The sequence below is a fragment of the Orcinus orca genome, chromosome 18 (genome assembly GCF_937001465.1).
Source record: "Orcinus orca chromosome 18, mOrcOrc1.1, whole genome shotgun sequence".
NCBI classification, from domain to species: domain Eukaryota; kingdom Metazoa; phylum Chordata; class Mammalia; order Artiodactyla; family Delphinidae; genus Orcinus; species Orcinus orca.
This window is the reverse complement of record NC_064576.1, coordinates 56,034,621-56,048,583: the sequence shown is the minus strand read 5'-3', so window position 1 is coordinate 56,048,583 and position 13,963 is coordinate 56,034,621. Positions and strand designations below refer to the sequence as shown.

The following is a 13,963-nucleotide window of genomic DNA, read 5'->3' as shown; positions in this document are numbered from 1 at the left end:
AGGACTAAGGTCAGAAAAGTTGGGACGAAGTGAGAGAGTGGCATGGACATATATACACTGCCAAATGTAAAATAGCTAGTGGGAAGCAGCCGCATAGCACAGGGAGATCAGCTCGGTGCTTTGTGACCACCTAGAAGGGTGGGATGGCAAAGGTGGGAGGGAGACACAAGAGGGAGGAGATATGGGGATATATGTATATGTATAGTTGATTCACTTTGTTGTAAAGCAGAAACTAACACACCATTGTAAAGCAATTATACTCCAGTAAAGATGTTAAAACATAATAAATAAAAATAAAAAAATTTTAAAAAAGAAAAGCTAAAATTCAGAATGAGATGGAAATGGGAAAAAGTCAGGAAGGGAATGAAAAAAAAAAACCTTGGAAACCACACAACTAGAAATTTTCATTATACCTTAGAAAAATGATCACAAAGTGAAGAGGAGCTGGATATAGGAAGGCAGAAATATGAGTCACACCACCTAGCAGCCTCTCTCTGTGGCTGAGTCGAAAGACTAATCAAGATAGGCCATGGTCCTCCATCTCCCTTGGACACGTTGAGGTTATTTCCAATTTGATTCCTTTCCTAAGGCTGCTCTCCTCACTCAATGTCTGACTTTCAGGTACTGTTCATTCTTCAGAGCTTTGCTGCAGTTCCAGCCTCTTCTCAGCACAGCCCTCTCTGTCCAAAATGACGGCCACTTTCTGCATGCACCACGAGCCCTTACACCAACACAGTTTACCACTAAGCGGCTCTTCACTGGGTGTTGAGTTCTTCGTCTGGATTAGTCTGCAGATTCCTAACTAGCAGGACTCATACCTTAAACCTTTTAATAATTTATGAACTTCCTTATGAGAAAAGTCTTACAAGAGATAAAAAATTAAATCATCTTAAATTTATATATTTAATGACTTGTGTTTATTAAAAAGAATAATACTGTAGGAAGTGAACCTGTCTTGGAAAGTTTGGAATATGTGTTCCACAAGACCCATTCACTTAACTCCTAAAATATTTTTGACTGCATATTGATTAGATTGATGTGTGGTAGTAGGAGATGTTTCTTTACGGAGACTTTTCATTCTAACCTGTGTGTTAATAATGTATGAAGTTGATTAGTGCAAATAATCAGATAATATGTCCCGAAGTAGACGCGAGACATTCATTACCACCACCACCTAAAAGCTGCTCAGCCTCCTGTATCCTCTATCCTGCTTAATGACATCACCACTCACCCAGTGACCTAAATCAGGATACCAGTGGTTACCCAGCACTCTTCTTACTCTCATATTTGATTCCTCATCAAATTCTGTTGAATCTCTCCGATTCATCCCTGCGTCTCCTTCAGACAGCTTCTTCCTTGGTTCGGGCCTTAGTTTCTCCACCCAGGCTCTATGGTCATTTCCTAACTGGTTACCTTATATCTGGTCTCACCTCTCTCCAATCCATGCCACATACAGCTGCAGATGATCTTTCTAAAATGCAAATGTTTGTGTCATCCCCCTTTCTAAATATTAAAATGACTCTTAATGTCTAAAGCATAAAGTCCTAACTTTTTTGCGTGTCATTCAAAGGGCCTCATAATCTGATCCCTGCCTTTCTTTTTCATACCAACTTTAAGCATTTGCCTACATACATCGTACCTTCTACCTATGCTAAAATTGTCAGACTTTGAAATACCATGCCATTTCATCTCACTATGTAAAACCGTCTTTAACTCTGTATCCATTTACACTGTTTGAGTTAACTTCAGTCCTAACCCAGGGGCCAATTTCTTTCTTGACCATCTCTACAAGGCTGATACTTTTGTCACCACTGTGCCTGGTAAATGCTTTCAATGTATTTGTTCATACACCCATTTTACCAACTAGATATCCTCTACCCTCAGAAGAGTAGGGAGGAACACAGCAGTATGTGGAGAGAGTATGTAGTTTGGGACTTCATATATTACCAGTCACCATAATGACTACTCCAGTGTTTGCTGAACATGGGTGAGTCAGTGATGAAAGAGTTTAAAGGAGGAATTTCAGGGAAAGAGAACATCAGGAGCAAAGGCTCAGAAGCAGCAGTGAAATTGCAGGAGGCTGAGACCAGACCAGGGTGTTTTTACCCTGACACTTCTAAATTGATGATATTTATGAAGGGGTTATAGGTAAACGAAGAAGCCAGTTTGAACAAGCAGTGACTCAATAAGTAAAACATGAAATGAAACAAAAATAACTCAAAGATTTCTGCCTGGGAGGCTGGAAGATTGGCTGCACCTTCGCAGAACATGATAAACCTGGATTACACATTCAGACAAGTTCTCACCACCTGAATTTGAAAAAATGTCTAAGAGGAAAAACTGAATGGTTACCTACAAATTACTTACAAATATCCTTGCCAGTCTGAGGGTTTACGCCACCTGGTGGCAGTATACCCAATTTCAGATTCTATTTAAAGTGGTATAAACTCTCCAAATTTGTAGGTACCTGCAAATCCTAGCACAGTGTCAGGTATGAAGCAGTTACTCAAGCATTTTTTGTTGAACAAATGAATGAGCTAAATGTATAAATCAATTATTAAATGAGGCAAAGCTCTGTGGTGAAAAGAGCTCTGACCTGAAGGTCAAAGGTCAAGTGAGTAGGCATCCAGTTCCATACTATTAACTGTGGGGTGACCTAAGAAAGTCACCAGATCTCTGGGTCTCAGTGTTGGTGTATGTAGAATCTCTAAGTAGGGCCAGAAGAGAAGCTACATATCAGTACTAAAAGTACAGAAAGATTCATTGGGGATGACTGAATTTTGTTTTGTATTGTTTTTAATTGAAATATTTAGTTGATTTACAATATTTTAGTTTCAAGTGTACACCGTAGTGATTCAAAATTTTTACAGATTATACTCCATTTAAAGTTATTATAAAATATTGACTATATTCCCTGTTGTACAATATATCCTGTAGCTTATTTATTTTATACATAGTAGTTTGTACCTCTTAATCCCCTACCCCTATCTTGCCCCTCCCCCCTTCCCTCTCCCCACCAGTAACCACTAGTTTGTTCTCTTTATCTGTGAGTCTGTCTCTTTTGTTATATTCACTCGTTCACTTTATTTTTTAGAGTCCACATATGACTGATATCGTATGATATTTGTCTTTGTCTTACTTCACTTAGTATGATAATCTAAATCCACCTATATTGCTGCTAATGACATTATTTCATTCTTTTTATGGCTGAGTAGTATTCCATTGTATATATGCACCACATCTCCTTTATCCATTCATGGATGGACATTTGGGTTGCTTCCATATCTTGGCTATTGTGAATAGTGCTGCTATGGACACTGGGGTGCATGTATGTTTTCAAATTAGTGTTTTTGTTTCCTTTGGATATAAATAAATTATTGAATAAATAATAAAGGGAGGAGAGTAGATAAATCTGTGCAGAAAATTTTCCAATTATTTATGTAGATACTCTCCCTTCACAGAGGTGGAACATAATTCCCTACTAAGTATAGCTGTGTACACACCACCAAAGAGTATAAAGCATGGAAAGGAGGAATGAAAGAGTGACTTTATCATGGAGAAACCTGACAAACACTACCTCAGCAAGGTGATCAATGGTGCTAAGTCATGCTGATTAGTACTTACCCTTGACATGACTTCACCTCTGCAGTCTTCTTCCCCAATATCCATAATTCAAGTCTATTCAATAGAAACACATCAGAGAAATCCCAGTTGAGGGGCATTCTACAAAATACGTAACGAGTATTCCTCAAAGCTGCTGAGGTCATGAAAAAATAAGGAAAGCTTGAGAAACTGTCACACCCAAGAGGAGCTTAAGGAGATATGATGGCTAAATGTAATGTGGTGTCCTGGATAGGATCCTGGAACAGAACAAAGGACTCGAAAACAAAGGAAATCTGAATAAGGTATGAACTTTAGTTACCAATATTGTAACAATATTGGTTCATTAATTGCAACAAATGTACCAAACTAATGTAAGATGTTAGTAATAGGGAAAAGTGGGGTTTTTACAATTTTATAATGCTAAAACTATGCTAAAATAAAGATTGTTTTTTAAAAAAGAAAGCATGAGCCAAACCTCCCATCACACTCAGCACCATGTGGAGATTCAAGGAAACGTCAAAATATTATTAAGTACCTTTTGGAAAATTAGACAGCCAAGGATATGTGAAAGAAAAAGGAGGTTTTCAATCCATGGTTTAGGCACAGTTAGATATAATTTTTTCTTTTGAAAAAAGTATAGTTCATTAAAATACATAGAAAAAATAGAAAATATAGAAAAATACAGAAAAGCAGAAAGGGGAAACAAAAGTTTTCATAATCTCACCATCTAATGCAACTACTATTACTACTATTTTATTTTCAATTTTTAAAAAATATATAAAGTTTTGTGGGTTTTCTCATGTTGTAATCACACTTAATATACAATTTAATTTGGAAGTTTTTCCCCCTCTTAACTTGAAGATAAATCTTACACAGAGCTAGTTAATTAGGATTATTCTGCATTTTGGACAATTAAGTCAAGTGAAAGTGAACTACAGGACTTCCCAACACTAAATGAATCTCCTGAATCTGCTCTCCTTATCTAGGATGTAGTACAGAACCAGAGAGCATGTATACTATGTTATATAGGAGCTTAATGATGTGTCTCTTGATTTCACTGTGAAGGAGATGTGGTATTTAAGAAACAAAATGGAAAAGGGGAAAAATTCACTGTCAGGCAAGAGCCACGAGAGGCGGGAAACTAAGAGTGTTGGGGTCAGAAAATAGTTTAGGGGAATATAGAAGGGGCATGTGTGTGTTTAAGGAATAATTATAAAATGGCATGGATTGAGAAGAGCACGAGAGATCATCTATTTTGCAAATGTGTGGCCTGTGAACATATTGGGAGAAGAATGTGGTTAAGAGTAAATGGTAGGAAGTATTAACATTATTAAAATCTCTGTAGGTAGGAGCTTGAATTCAGGCAATATTGTTTCTTAAGATTTGATACAATGACAATTTTCCAAATAAAAATTTGATGCCTTAATTTCAGTTAGACTGAGGGAACTAGAAACAGTAAACATTCTTGAGTACACATTGCCACCCAGTGGATGAATGTACACGATGCACAAATCATATGCAAAGGAAAAGACAAAGGAAGACTGTGAGAGGTTATCACCATGATGCTAGTGTTAAAACTTCATGTTCAGTGATATCATATGTGATCCAAACCTGAATCACAGCACTCATTCAGAAAGCCAGACTAGATTTTAATACACATTTTTCAAAGTATTCTGGTAAATATTATGAAAGGCTTTCAGCAATGAAAGAAAAATATTGAGTGTGCTTACCACCACATTAGATACTAAAGTTTCATTAACGCTAATAAAACTTATGTTCATGAATTTCCAATAGGACAAGTCAGAGATACTTAACTCATCATATGGCAGAAAGAGGGCTGTCAAGGCAGAGATTCGAGATTCCAGTCTTAACTCCCCAGGGTGCTAAAAGCTTTGACGTGAAATCAGAGATGAATTACATCTTTGGCATAATAATTTTGAGTCTCCCTTCATCTGAAGGCAAATAAAAAATATGAGATTAGGGATACACAGAGACAATGGGTGAAGTTGGGTCATTTAAATACGTATTGAGGCCATGTTTATATAGGGATTTCCTAGTGGTTCAACTTGGAGGGGCATAGCAATATTCTCTTGGAGTAACTCAGTAAGAATCTTCTGGTATTCTACAGACAAGTCTAAATTTATATACTGTCTTTCCTAAAAAGAAAAATAAAATTTATGCAATTGGCATGACATTGAATGTCTAAGGAAAACTAGTCTGGGGCTTTGGTTTTTGCTATGTTTATGCAGTATCCTAAATAGAGGTTTATCCATTCACTTTTGAACACCTCTCAATAGGGAACCCACAAACTAATGTGCTTCTTTCTTGGATCTGGGATTTATCAATCTAATCCTACTTATGGGCTAATAAATTAGTCTATCACCAGTACTGGCAGAAGATGTGAGATGACTGAGTTAGAGACAAAAGATTTCATTATTCATAGTTAACAAGTAGGATAAACATCTTATCTGAGTTAGTTCCCTTCCCTCCAAGTCCCATGGGGGCACCAAAGAGGGGCTCAGGTGTATTGTATGCACACAGTAGGTTTTTGTCCTAGGTTAAGAACACTGAGCTTGGGGAATTCACTTTTATAATAAGTGGTAAGCAAGTCTGCCTTTTCTCCAAAATGGTATCTTAACCTATCCCTCAAGATTGCTTGCTGCAAACAACCCTGATAAATGTCCTGGAAAAAAAAGAGCAAACAGGGCCTTGCTGGAGTACTTAAGGCCCATGGCAGATAGTCTTTCTCAACATTCATACTAATCCAAAATCAGTCTTCCTATAATTTCCACTAATTTGTTCTATTTTTTTCTATTCCATCAGCATTCTGTACTTCAAATATCTATGGTGTGTTGTTTAAATTCCACTGAGACTTCTTTTCTCCAAGCTAATCATTTCTAGTCCCTTTGACCCATCCCTCCCATAATCTGGCTTTGGGCCCCCTCACCATTAGTATTGCTTTTCTCTGACCTCGTTTAAGGGGTACTTCCCAAAATGTACTACAATACCCCAAGTATGGTCTAATCAATTTAGAACAGAATAGAAACATTGCTTTGCTCATCCTAGAAGTATATTTCTATATGGCAACCTGGGATCCCATGAGGTTTTTTGGCAGTCCCATTAATTCTCATTGAAAAACACTAACTTTTACCATAAACTGCTATTAAGCCATACACTTTTATTCTATTCTATTCTTATGCCAGAGGGTGGAAGTTCCATGTAGTTTTTCATTAAAGGAATCATACCAACCAGATTCCACTTAATATAATCGAAAATGTAAAAGTAAGCTTATTATTTTAGGATAGTTATTTAGCAGAAAAGTGTGGCTCCTTATTGTTTCCTATTTTGTGAATTATAGACCTCCTGTGTTAATATAAATGGCATATAATCCTCATATTCTTCATTCAAACAAGAATCCAACAGTCAGATATGTTTGCTTTCTCCTCTCCACTCCCCACACCATGCATATAAAAGAATGAGTTGACAATGTTCATCTTCTGCTTTAATAAAGAAAATTGAAATGTGTACATACTTTTTCTAAACAAAAATTGTTACTTTAAATATTACTAGCAGTGCAAGAAGTTTAAATTTTTAAAAATTATGGCTAAATTTCAAACATTCACGAAAGTAGAGAAAACAGTACAATGAACCCCCAGATAACCATCGCTCGGGTTTAACAATTCAAGATTTTGCCATGTTTGCATCATATCCTTATTACTATCATTATTATTGAAACATTTGGTAGCAACTGGCATGTAACACATCAGTTTACTCCTACACAGTTCAATACAGATCAACATAGATATTTTTTACAGAACTTCAATATCATTAACCTCTAGAAAAACTAATGATAATTCCTGGCATCATTTAATACCTAGATCATATTCAAGTTTTTCCCAATTGTCTCAAAAATATGTTCTATAGTTTATTTCTTCTCATTGGAATCCAAACTAGGCCCACTCATTTCATGGGACTGTTAGGTCTAATAAATTTATTTTAATCCAGAATAGTCCCCCTCCTATCTTTTCTTTGGTAAAATGATATAGCCACTTTTTTATTTAAAAAAAATGTTATTGAAGTATAGTTGACATATTGGTTTCAGCTGTATCTCCCACCCTTTTTAAAATTTTTGACCAGTTTCAAAAAGTGGATCACTTTTTTACCACCCCAAATTTGTGGTATCCTTTAACTTAATCCTCTCTCCCCCATATTTCTTACACATTGATAATTAGCTCTAGAGCTTGATTAGATTCAGGCTAAAACAAGTACTTAAGGAAAGTGAAATAATAGGGAAGCACTGGTAAGATGTAAACTGTAGGAATGTATGATGCAAAAATAAATAAGAAAATAAAGGAAAATAAAAATTCAAAACTCAATTGTCACCACGAACAGGTCTATTTTCTACAGATGTTTCTCATGGAATGAGAGTACCCTTTTTGTTGTTGTTAGAAAGGAATGTGGTATTTTGAGCTACTGAATCTGCTAGAAATTTTAATTGTTTAATAAAATACAGTAACTGGACACCCCAGTCTTTTGAGAACTACATAAAAGAAAAAGCCTGCTCCAGATACAGAAAGGACATAGCTCACCTCAGGTAATTGGCACAGACATAGGGAGCGTGATGTAACCATTTCTTTCTCTACGAAGAAAATGCGTCTACAGAGAGTATGAGAAGTTTGTCTCCACACAACTGACATGTGATCATTGTGAGTCCAAACCAAATGCATTAATCCGGAAAAAGCAGTACTGGCAGATTTCTTTTTCCTTCATTAAGCAATGACCTCACACGGAACAATGCATTACTTACAGCAGTTGCCTCATCTTTGAAATCACAAGTAAAGTTTAAAAACACTGCCTACAATGGAAATGGACGTGCTCTAGACCGGAGCTCCCATAAACACATACAGTGAGCATAAGGACCATGCTTCCATTCTTTACTGCCCGATTTACAAAATTTTTATAGAGGGAAATCTATGATTCCACCGCATCCAATGTATTTTGTGTGACTTTACAGTAGCTGGGGCAAAGAGGCTATGCACCATACATGGCACATACTTCTTGTTTACCATTTAGCACACACACAGATCCATGTCTAAGATTGGTGGCACTAAGAATTCACATAAAAGGATGGATACATTGGAAGTACAACTTTAGGACAACTGAGTGAAAACAAATATCAAATCCTACTTTGAGATATAAAATGAGTTCATATGTCACTGTCCTCTTATTTCCAGCTTCTGAATCCATGGGTATCATGTATGTTTTTGTCATGTGACACAGAATAAGCTTCTTTGAATCCCTCCCACCCCCCAATCTATTTACAGAAGAGCAGTTACTGGAGATTCTGTAGAAGTGAGACCCAGGTAGGTGAGGATTCCTAAATGTTTTTACCTACTTGAACTATAATGAGTTGCATCTAAAATAAGAGCTATATATGTGTTTTGTACAAATAAATACAGAGATTAAGATTGGTTCAACTTTATACCAAGAAACAGAGCAGAGCTACTTGTAGAAATACTACCTCCTAGTGGAAAGACCATTTTTTCCTTTGCTTTATAAAGCAATGGAGTATAGCATATTTAATCACTATGCTACTCTTCAGAATTTCAAATTACAATTAGATAAATTTTAGTTCGCTAATTAGCACCTCTAAACAATCATGTCATGAACCCTGATTTACAAACTTAATTTATCGTCTTACTAAAATGACAACTTATATTTTCTATGTGCAGTTAGTAGTAGTGCTTAGATTGAAAACAGAACAAAACTTATTAAAAGTCATCATTGTAGTTACACCCTGAAAGTCCCAGAAACCTATATACAAATGCTTAAAAATGAGAGAGATCTTGTAGAGGCAATAAGATATGACTATTTAACAACCAACATTCTGTTTTTGAGTTACTGAATAAATACTTTTCACTCAGTAAAACAGCAAGGAGACAACTTTTCATTCTATGCTTTGACACAGATAATGCAAAATCATAGATAATCAAACATAATTTTTATTTGGTTTTGGAGTATTTTGATACATAAAGTAAAACATGGCTGCCTAATACTCTGCATTCAACAAAATAATATACAGAGAAGAACTGGAAAATTATCCATCTTTCTCAATGGAATTATTTCTTAATCTTATTGTTATCATGAAACAAGAGTATTTTACATGAGTTTGATTGCATGAGTTTGTCCTATGATTTGTATTTAATGCCTTCCCTAAATTGGAAGAAATGAGGTATTATATATAAATTTCACACTGAGCTATGAGTTACATAAAAGAATTAACCTTACAACACATATCACAGTATTAAAATTGTTGCTTTATTGAATGTCACTTTCACTGGATATTAAATATCTTGAGGGCCATAACTATAATTTTTAACCTACCCTAGCATCTCAACAAAATTTTGACTGAGTGGATGAATATGTGATATTAACAAAAAGTTGCAAAAATTTAATTTAGATAGCTCTGATTAACCGTAAAATCTGAAATGATATTTGGAGTCACAAGATGTGGGTTCAAATCTTACTTTATCAAAAATTATGTGATTTTAGCCTCTACCTGAATGAGGCTCAGTTTTCTCATCTGAATAAAAGGAATAGCACCTGACATGTACTTCAGGGTACCTGTAAAGGTAAAATGAGGTAATGGACTTGAAAGTCCTTTATAAGTACCAAACAAATGTAATTTTCTGCATATTCAGGTAAGAAATATATGTATGAAATAAGAAATCTTTTTAAGGTACAATGTGACAATTCACATTAAAAGTATATACCATACATACCATTTTTCCCAAGTGAAAACAGCCTAACTCCTCTCTTCAGCCTACAAATACACTTAAGACTACTCATCCCCCCTACACACACACACACACACACACACACACACACACACACACACACACACACACACACACACACACACGCTTCAAAATACAGCCCTCGGTGCTTTATTTTCTCCAATAAATACTAGCGAAGAAGGGTTGACACTGGTGCATCCTCGTCCTCAAAGAACTGAAATCTGACTCCTCCACCATGACCTATAGAACAGCTTCAACATGGTTAATCCATTGGTTTCTTCTCATTTTCTCTCTGAAGATTTCTTTTTTTTTTTTAACTTACTTACTTATTTATTTTTGTATTTTGGCCACGCTGAACGGCATGCAGGATGCGGACCAGGGATCAAATCTGGGCCTCCATAGTGAAAGCACCAAATCCTAACCACTAGGCCACCAGGGAACTCCCTGAAGATTTCTTTTTCTCTCATATCGACGCTGGCTTCTTTCTCCAAAATGACTATACATTTTTTTCTTCTAGGATCAATCTTTTTGACTGGTTCAGCTTCTGGCTCTCCAAATGCAAGTGTTGCATGAGGTTTCATCCTTGGACCTCCCTTCTTCTCACTCTATGTTTCTACGGAGATGATCCAGCCTATTCCAGCAGACTCGGGCATTGCCTCTGCATAGCCAACTCCCAAACTGCTGTCTTTTTCGCAACTCCCTCCCAGGTTCCTGGTCTCTATTTCTAATTGTTGACCACATAATTTCCATCTGGATGTACTTCAGTCTGTGTGTCAATCTCATTATCCCTCCCCCTTGCCCCAAACCTCCTCCCCATCTTTGCTGCCACTCTAGGTAGTCAGCCAAGCAGAGACTGTGGAGGCATCAGGGACTTCTCCACTCTTCCTCATCTCTTACCTCCATGATCTAGGAACAGGATCTGCAGATTCCATCTCTGAAATGTCTCGCTAATTCATCTACTCTTGCCTCTGTTTTAATTTCCACTGCATTCAGGTTTCATTATTTCTTTTTAAAAGTATCGTGACTGCCTCTTAACTAATCTCTCTGCTTTAGTCTCTCACAAATTAAATCCATCCTGTTAAATATAATGCCAAGGACATAAAAACACTCTCCTACTTTCTATGCCTACTCTTTGCCTGGAAAATAAACTCCAAACTCTCTGACACAGCATTCAAGACCTGAACTAATCTGTTTCTGTTTTTCCAGTAACTCCTGCCCACACTTTTCTCTTTGCAGAACATGTTATACACGTACAGCTTCATGCCCTAGTTTATGGTATTCCCTCTACCTGTTATGGCTGTTCTTTATTTGTCAAAAGCCTATACGTCATCTTTCAGGCGCATGTGGTAAGTCATGTTCCCTGTAATACCTTCTCTATTCTGCCTTTCACATAGAATTAATCCTCCCTTCTCCTGTACTCTTTGGCTATTAAAATTAAAGTGTTAGAAGTGTTTATCTCTTCCACTGCATTAGACTCAAAGGGAAAAAGTATTACTCATCTTGATTTCACCTATGATTCACACAACACTTGACAAATAGAGGCTACCCAATAAATACTAAACTGAATAGACCTATTCCTGATTTACATAACAAATACAGACTACAAACTTTAAGAATAATCCTTATCTGTGTAACATATAAACTATTGGGTTGGCCAAAAAGTTCATTTGGGTTTAAGTAAAAATAAAAGACACATTTTTCATTTTCACCAAGAACATTATTGAACAACGTATTCATTAACTGAGCAAACCTTTTGGCCAACCCAATACATCATATTAATTTTGTGTCAGTTATTGTTAGAATCAATGAAATCATTTGGCTTTGGCTAATGAAAATATATCTGAAAGATGAATTATTCATTATAATCCTTTTGGTTTTAAGTATATCAAACAGCTAAATTTTTCTCTTACAGTTGGTTTGGAAGGAAGCAGGAAATAGTTATGCAAAAATCCAGTCAAGTATCTGTAAAAATACATGGAAATCAAATATGAGGAGGCCATTAGTAGTGCTATTAAAATATCAATGTAAGAATCACTAAATCTATCAAAGCCTTTTGTATATTAAAGAGTTAAAGACATTGTAAAGCCTAAAAACGATATTAATTTAATTAAAAGTAACCTTAAAGAAAATCAGGTATATGCTAAAGGGTCAGTGCCAAATCACTGTCACAAAATATTTTTTGTATAACTAAAAAAAAAAGTCCATCTCTAAGAAATACTAATTTAATGAAATTACGCTAAATCTTGCTCTATGATTGTAGCTCAAGTGTCAGCAAACTATACCCTGTGGACCAAATCTTTATTTTGTAAATAAAGTTTTACTGAAGCTGGATATACTCATTCATTCCTGCTCCTGTCTGCTTTTGCTCTACAAAAGCAGAGTTGAATAGCTGAGCAGAGACTACATGTTGCACAAAGCCTAAAATATGTACTATCTAGCCCTTTAAAGAAAACTGACCAACTCCTACTATAGATAATCAGCTGGAAATTTGGTTGTAAAACCAGGCTGGTCTGTGTATGTATTATCATTATAGAATTTCAAATTTTTATGTAAAAATTTCTTCTCAAAAATTAAAAGAATTTTAAAAAGATATAAAGATGTTATGATAGAAAATATACGGATATCAAAAAAATATATACAGATGTCAAAAAAAGAAAATATACAGATGTCAAGTACATAGGAGAGTTAAATGGCATATATAACATGATTTTTTAATGAAAAAATTATTTTATTTTTATACTTTTATATATACTTATAATATATTCTTCATTAACTAGGAAAAGAAGTAGCTGCTCTTTATATTAGAGTATGTCACAGAAAATTAACTGTTCTACTACTATTGCTTCACTAAAAAGTAGAGAATTAATTCTTCCTATAGGAAAAAAAAAGTAAAGTTAAATATAATTAATTATTTTTTAAAATGAGGGGAGGGAAAGGTGGAAAGAGGGAGGAGAAGGGAGAGGGAGCAGGGAGAGAGAAGCTACTATACCTCATTCTCTAATTGATATGAAGCCAATCTGTGTACCAAAGTTAAGGCCATCTCGGACATGGGAGAAAAACTTGTCAGGATGACAGGAGGTACAGAGGTTGAGATCTTGGTTCTGGTCCTGAATATTCTGTGGTAGAATTCCTCCCTGTTCTAGAAGAATCCTTAGGATAAAGATTTTTCAAAAGACATAAAGTTTACTTTACCAACAGCCAAAGCAATATGGAAAAAGTATGGATATTGGTGTAAAAGAATTCTGGGAAAGATCTGCTTGGAACAATGCAAATTGTTATTCAGTTACAGAACAAGGACAAGTCAGGAAATGGTAGATTTCACCACCATTAATCATCTAAGTTCATATGTGAACTGTATAACCTCCATATTGTCCTGCAGACATGATCTGGGTATAGGATTCTATAAGCAAAATCAAGTAATTATTTAAGAAGAAACTTTTATAAGCAAAATCAAGTACTAACTTAAGAAGAATCTTGAAGACAAGATTCAATTGATTCTGACAGAGCGTGCTTTGTAGTCATCTGGCTCTCCCGCCTCCTTTCCTTCTATTAACCAGATTTTT

General features: G+C 35.6%; 1 protein-coding gene across 8 annotated transcripts in view; it reads right to left on the bottom strand.

The window, feature by feature from the left end:
* The window catches only part of LACC1 (laccase domain containing 1), a 72,495-nt gene that overhangs the window by 50,327 nt on the left and 8,205 nt on the right, over positions 1 to 13,963 (bottom strand). For 3 of the 8 annotated variants that reach the window (XM_049701221.1, XM_033436745.2, XM_049701226.1), the window contains 2 exons: positions 10,777 to 13,550; positions 9,588 to 10,721 (listed from right to left, as the gene is read on the bottom strand). In XM_049701221.1, the coding sequence (XP_049557178.1) occupies positions 13,391 to 13,550 (160 nt within the window). In that variant the 3' untranslated portion in view covers positions 9,588 to 10,721; positions 10,777 to 13,390. Of the gene's footprint in view, positions 1 to 2,596; positions 2,708 to 3,624; positions 3,679 to 5,418; positions 5,556 to 9,587; positions 10,722 to 10,774; positions 13,551 to 13,963 lie in introns of those variants that run through there. The other 5 variants (XM_049701223.1, XM_049701224.1, XM_049701225.1 and 2 more) reach the window with 4 other exon arrangements.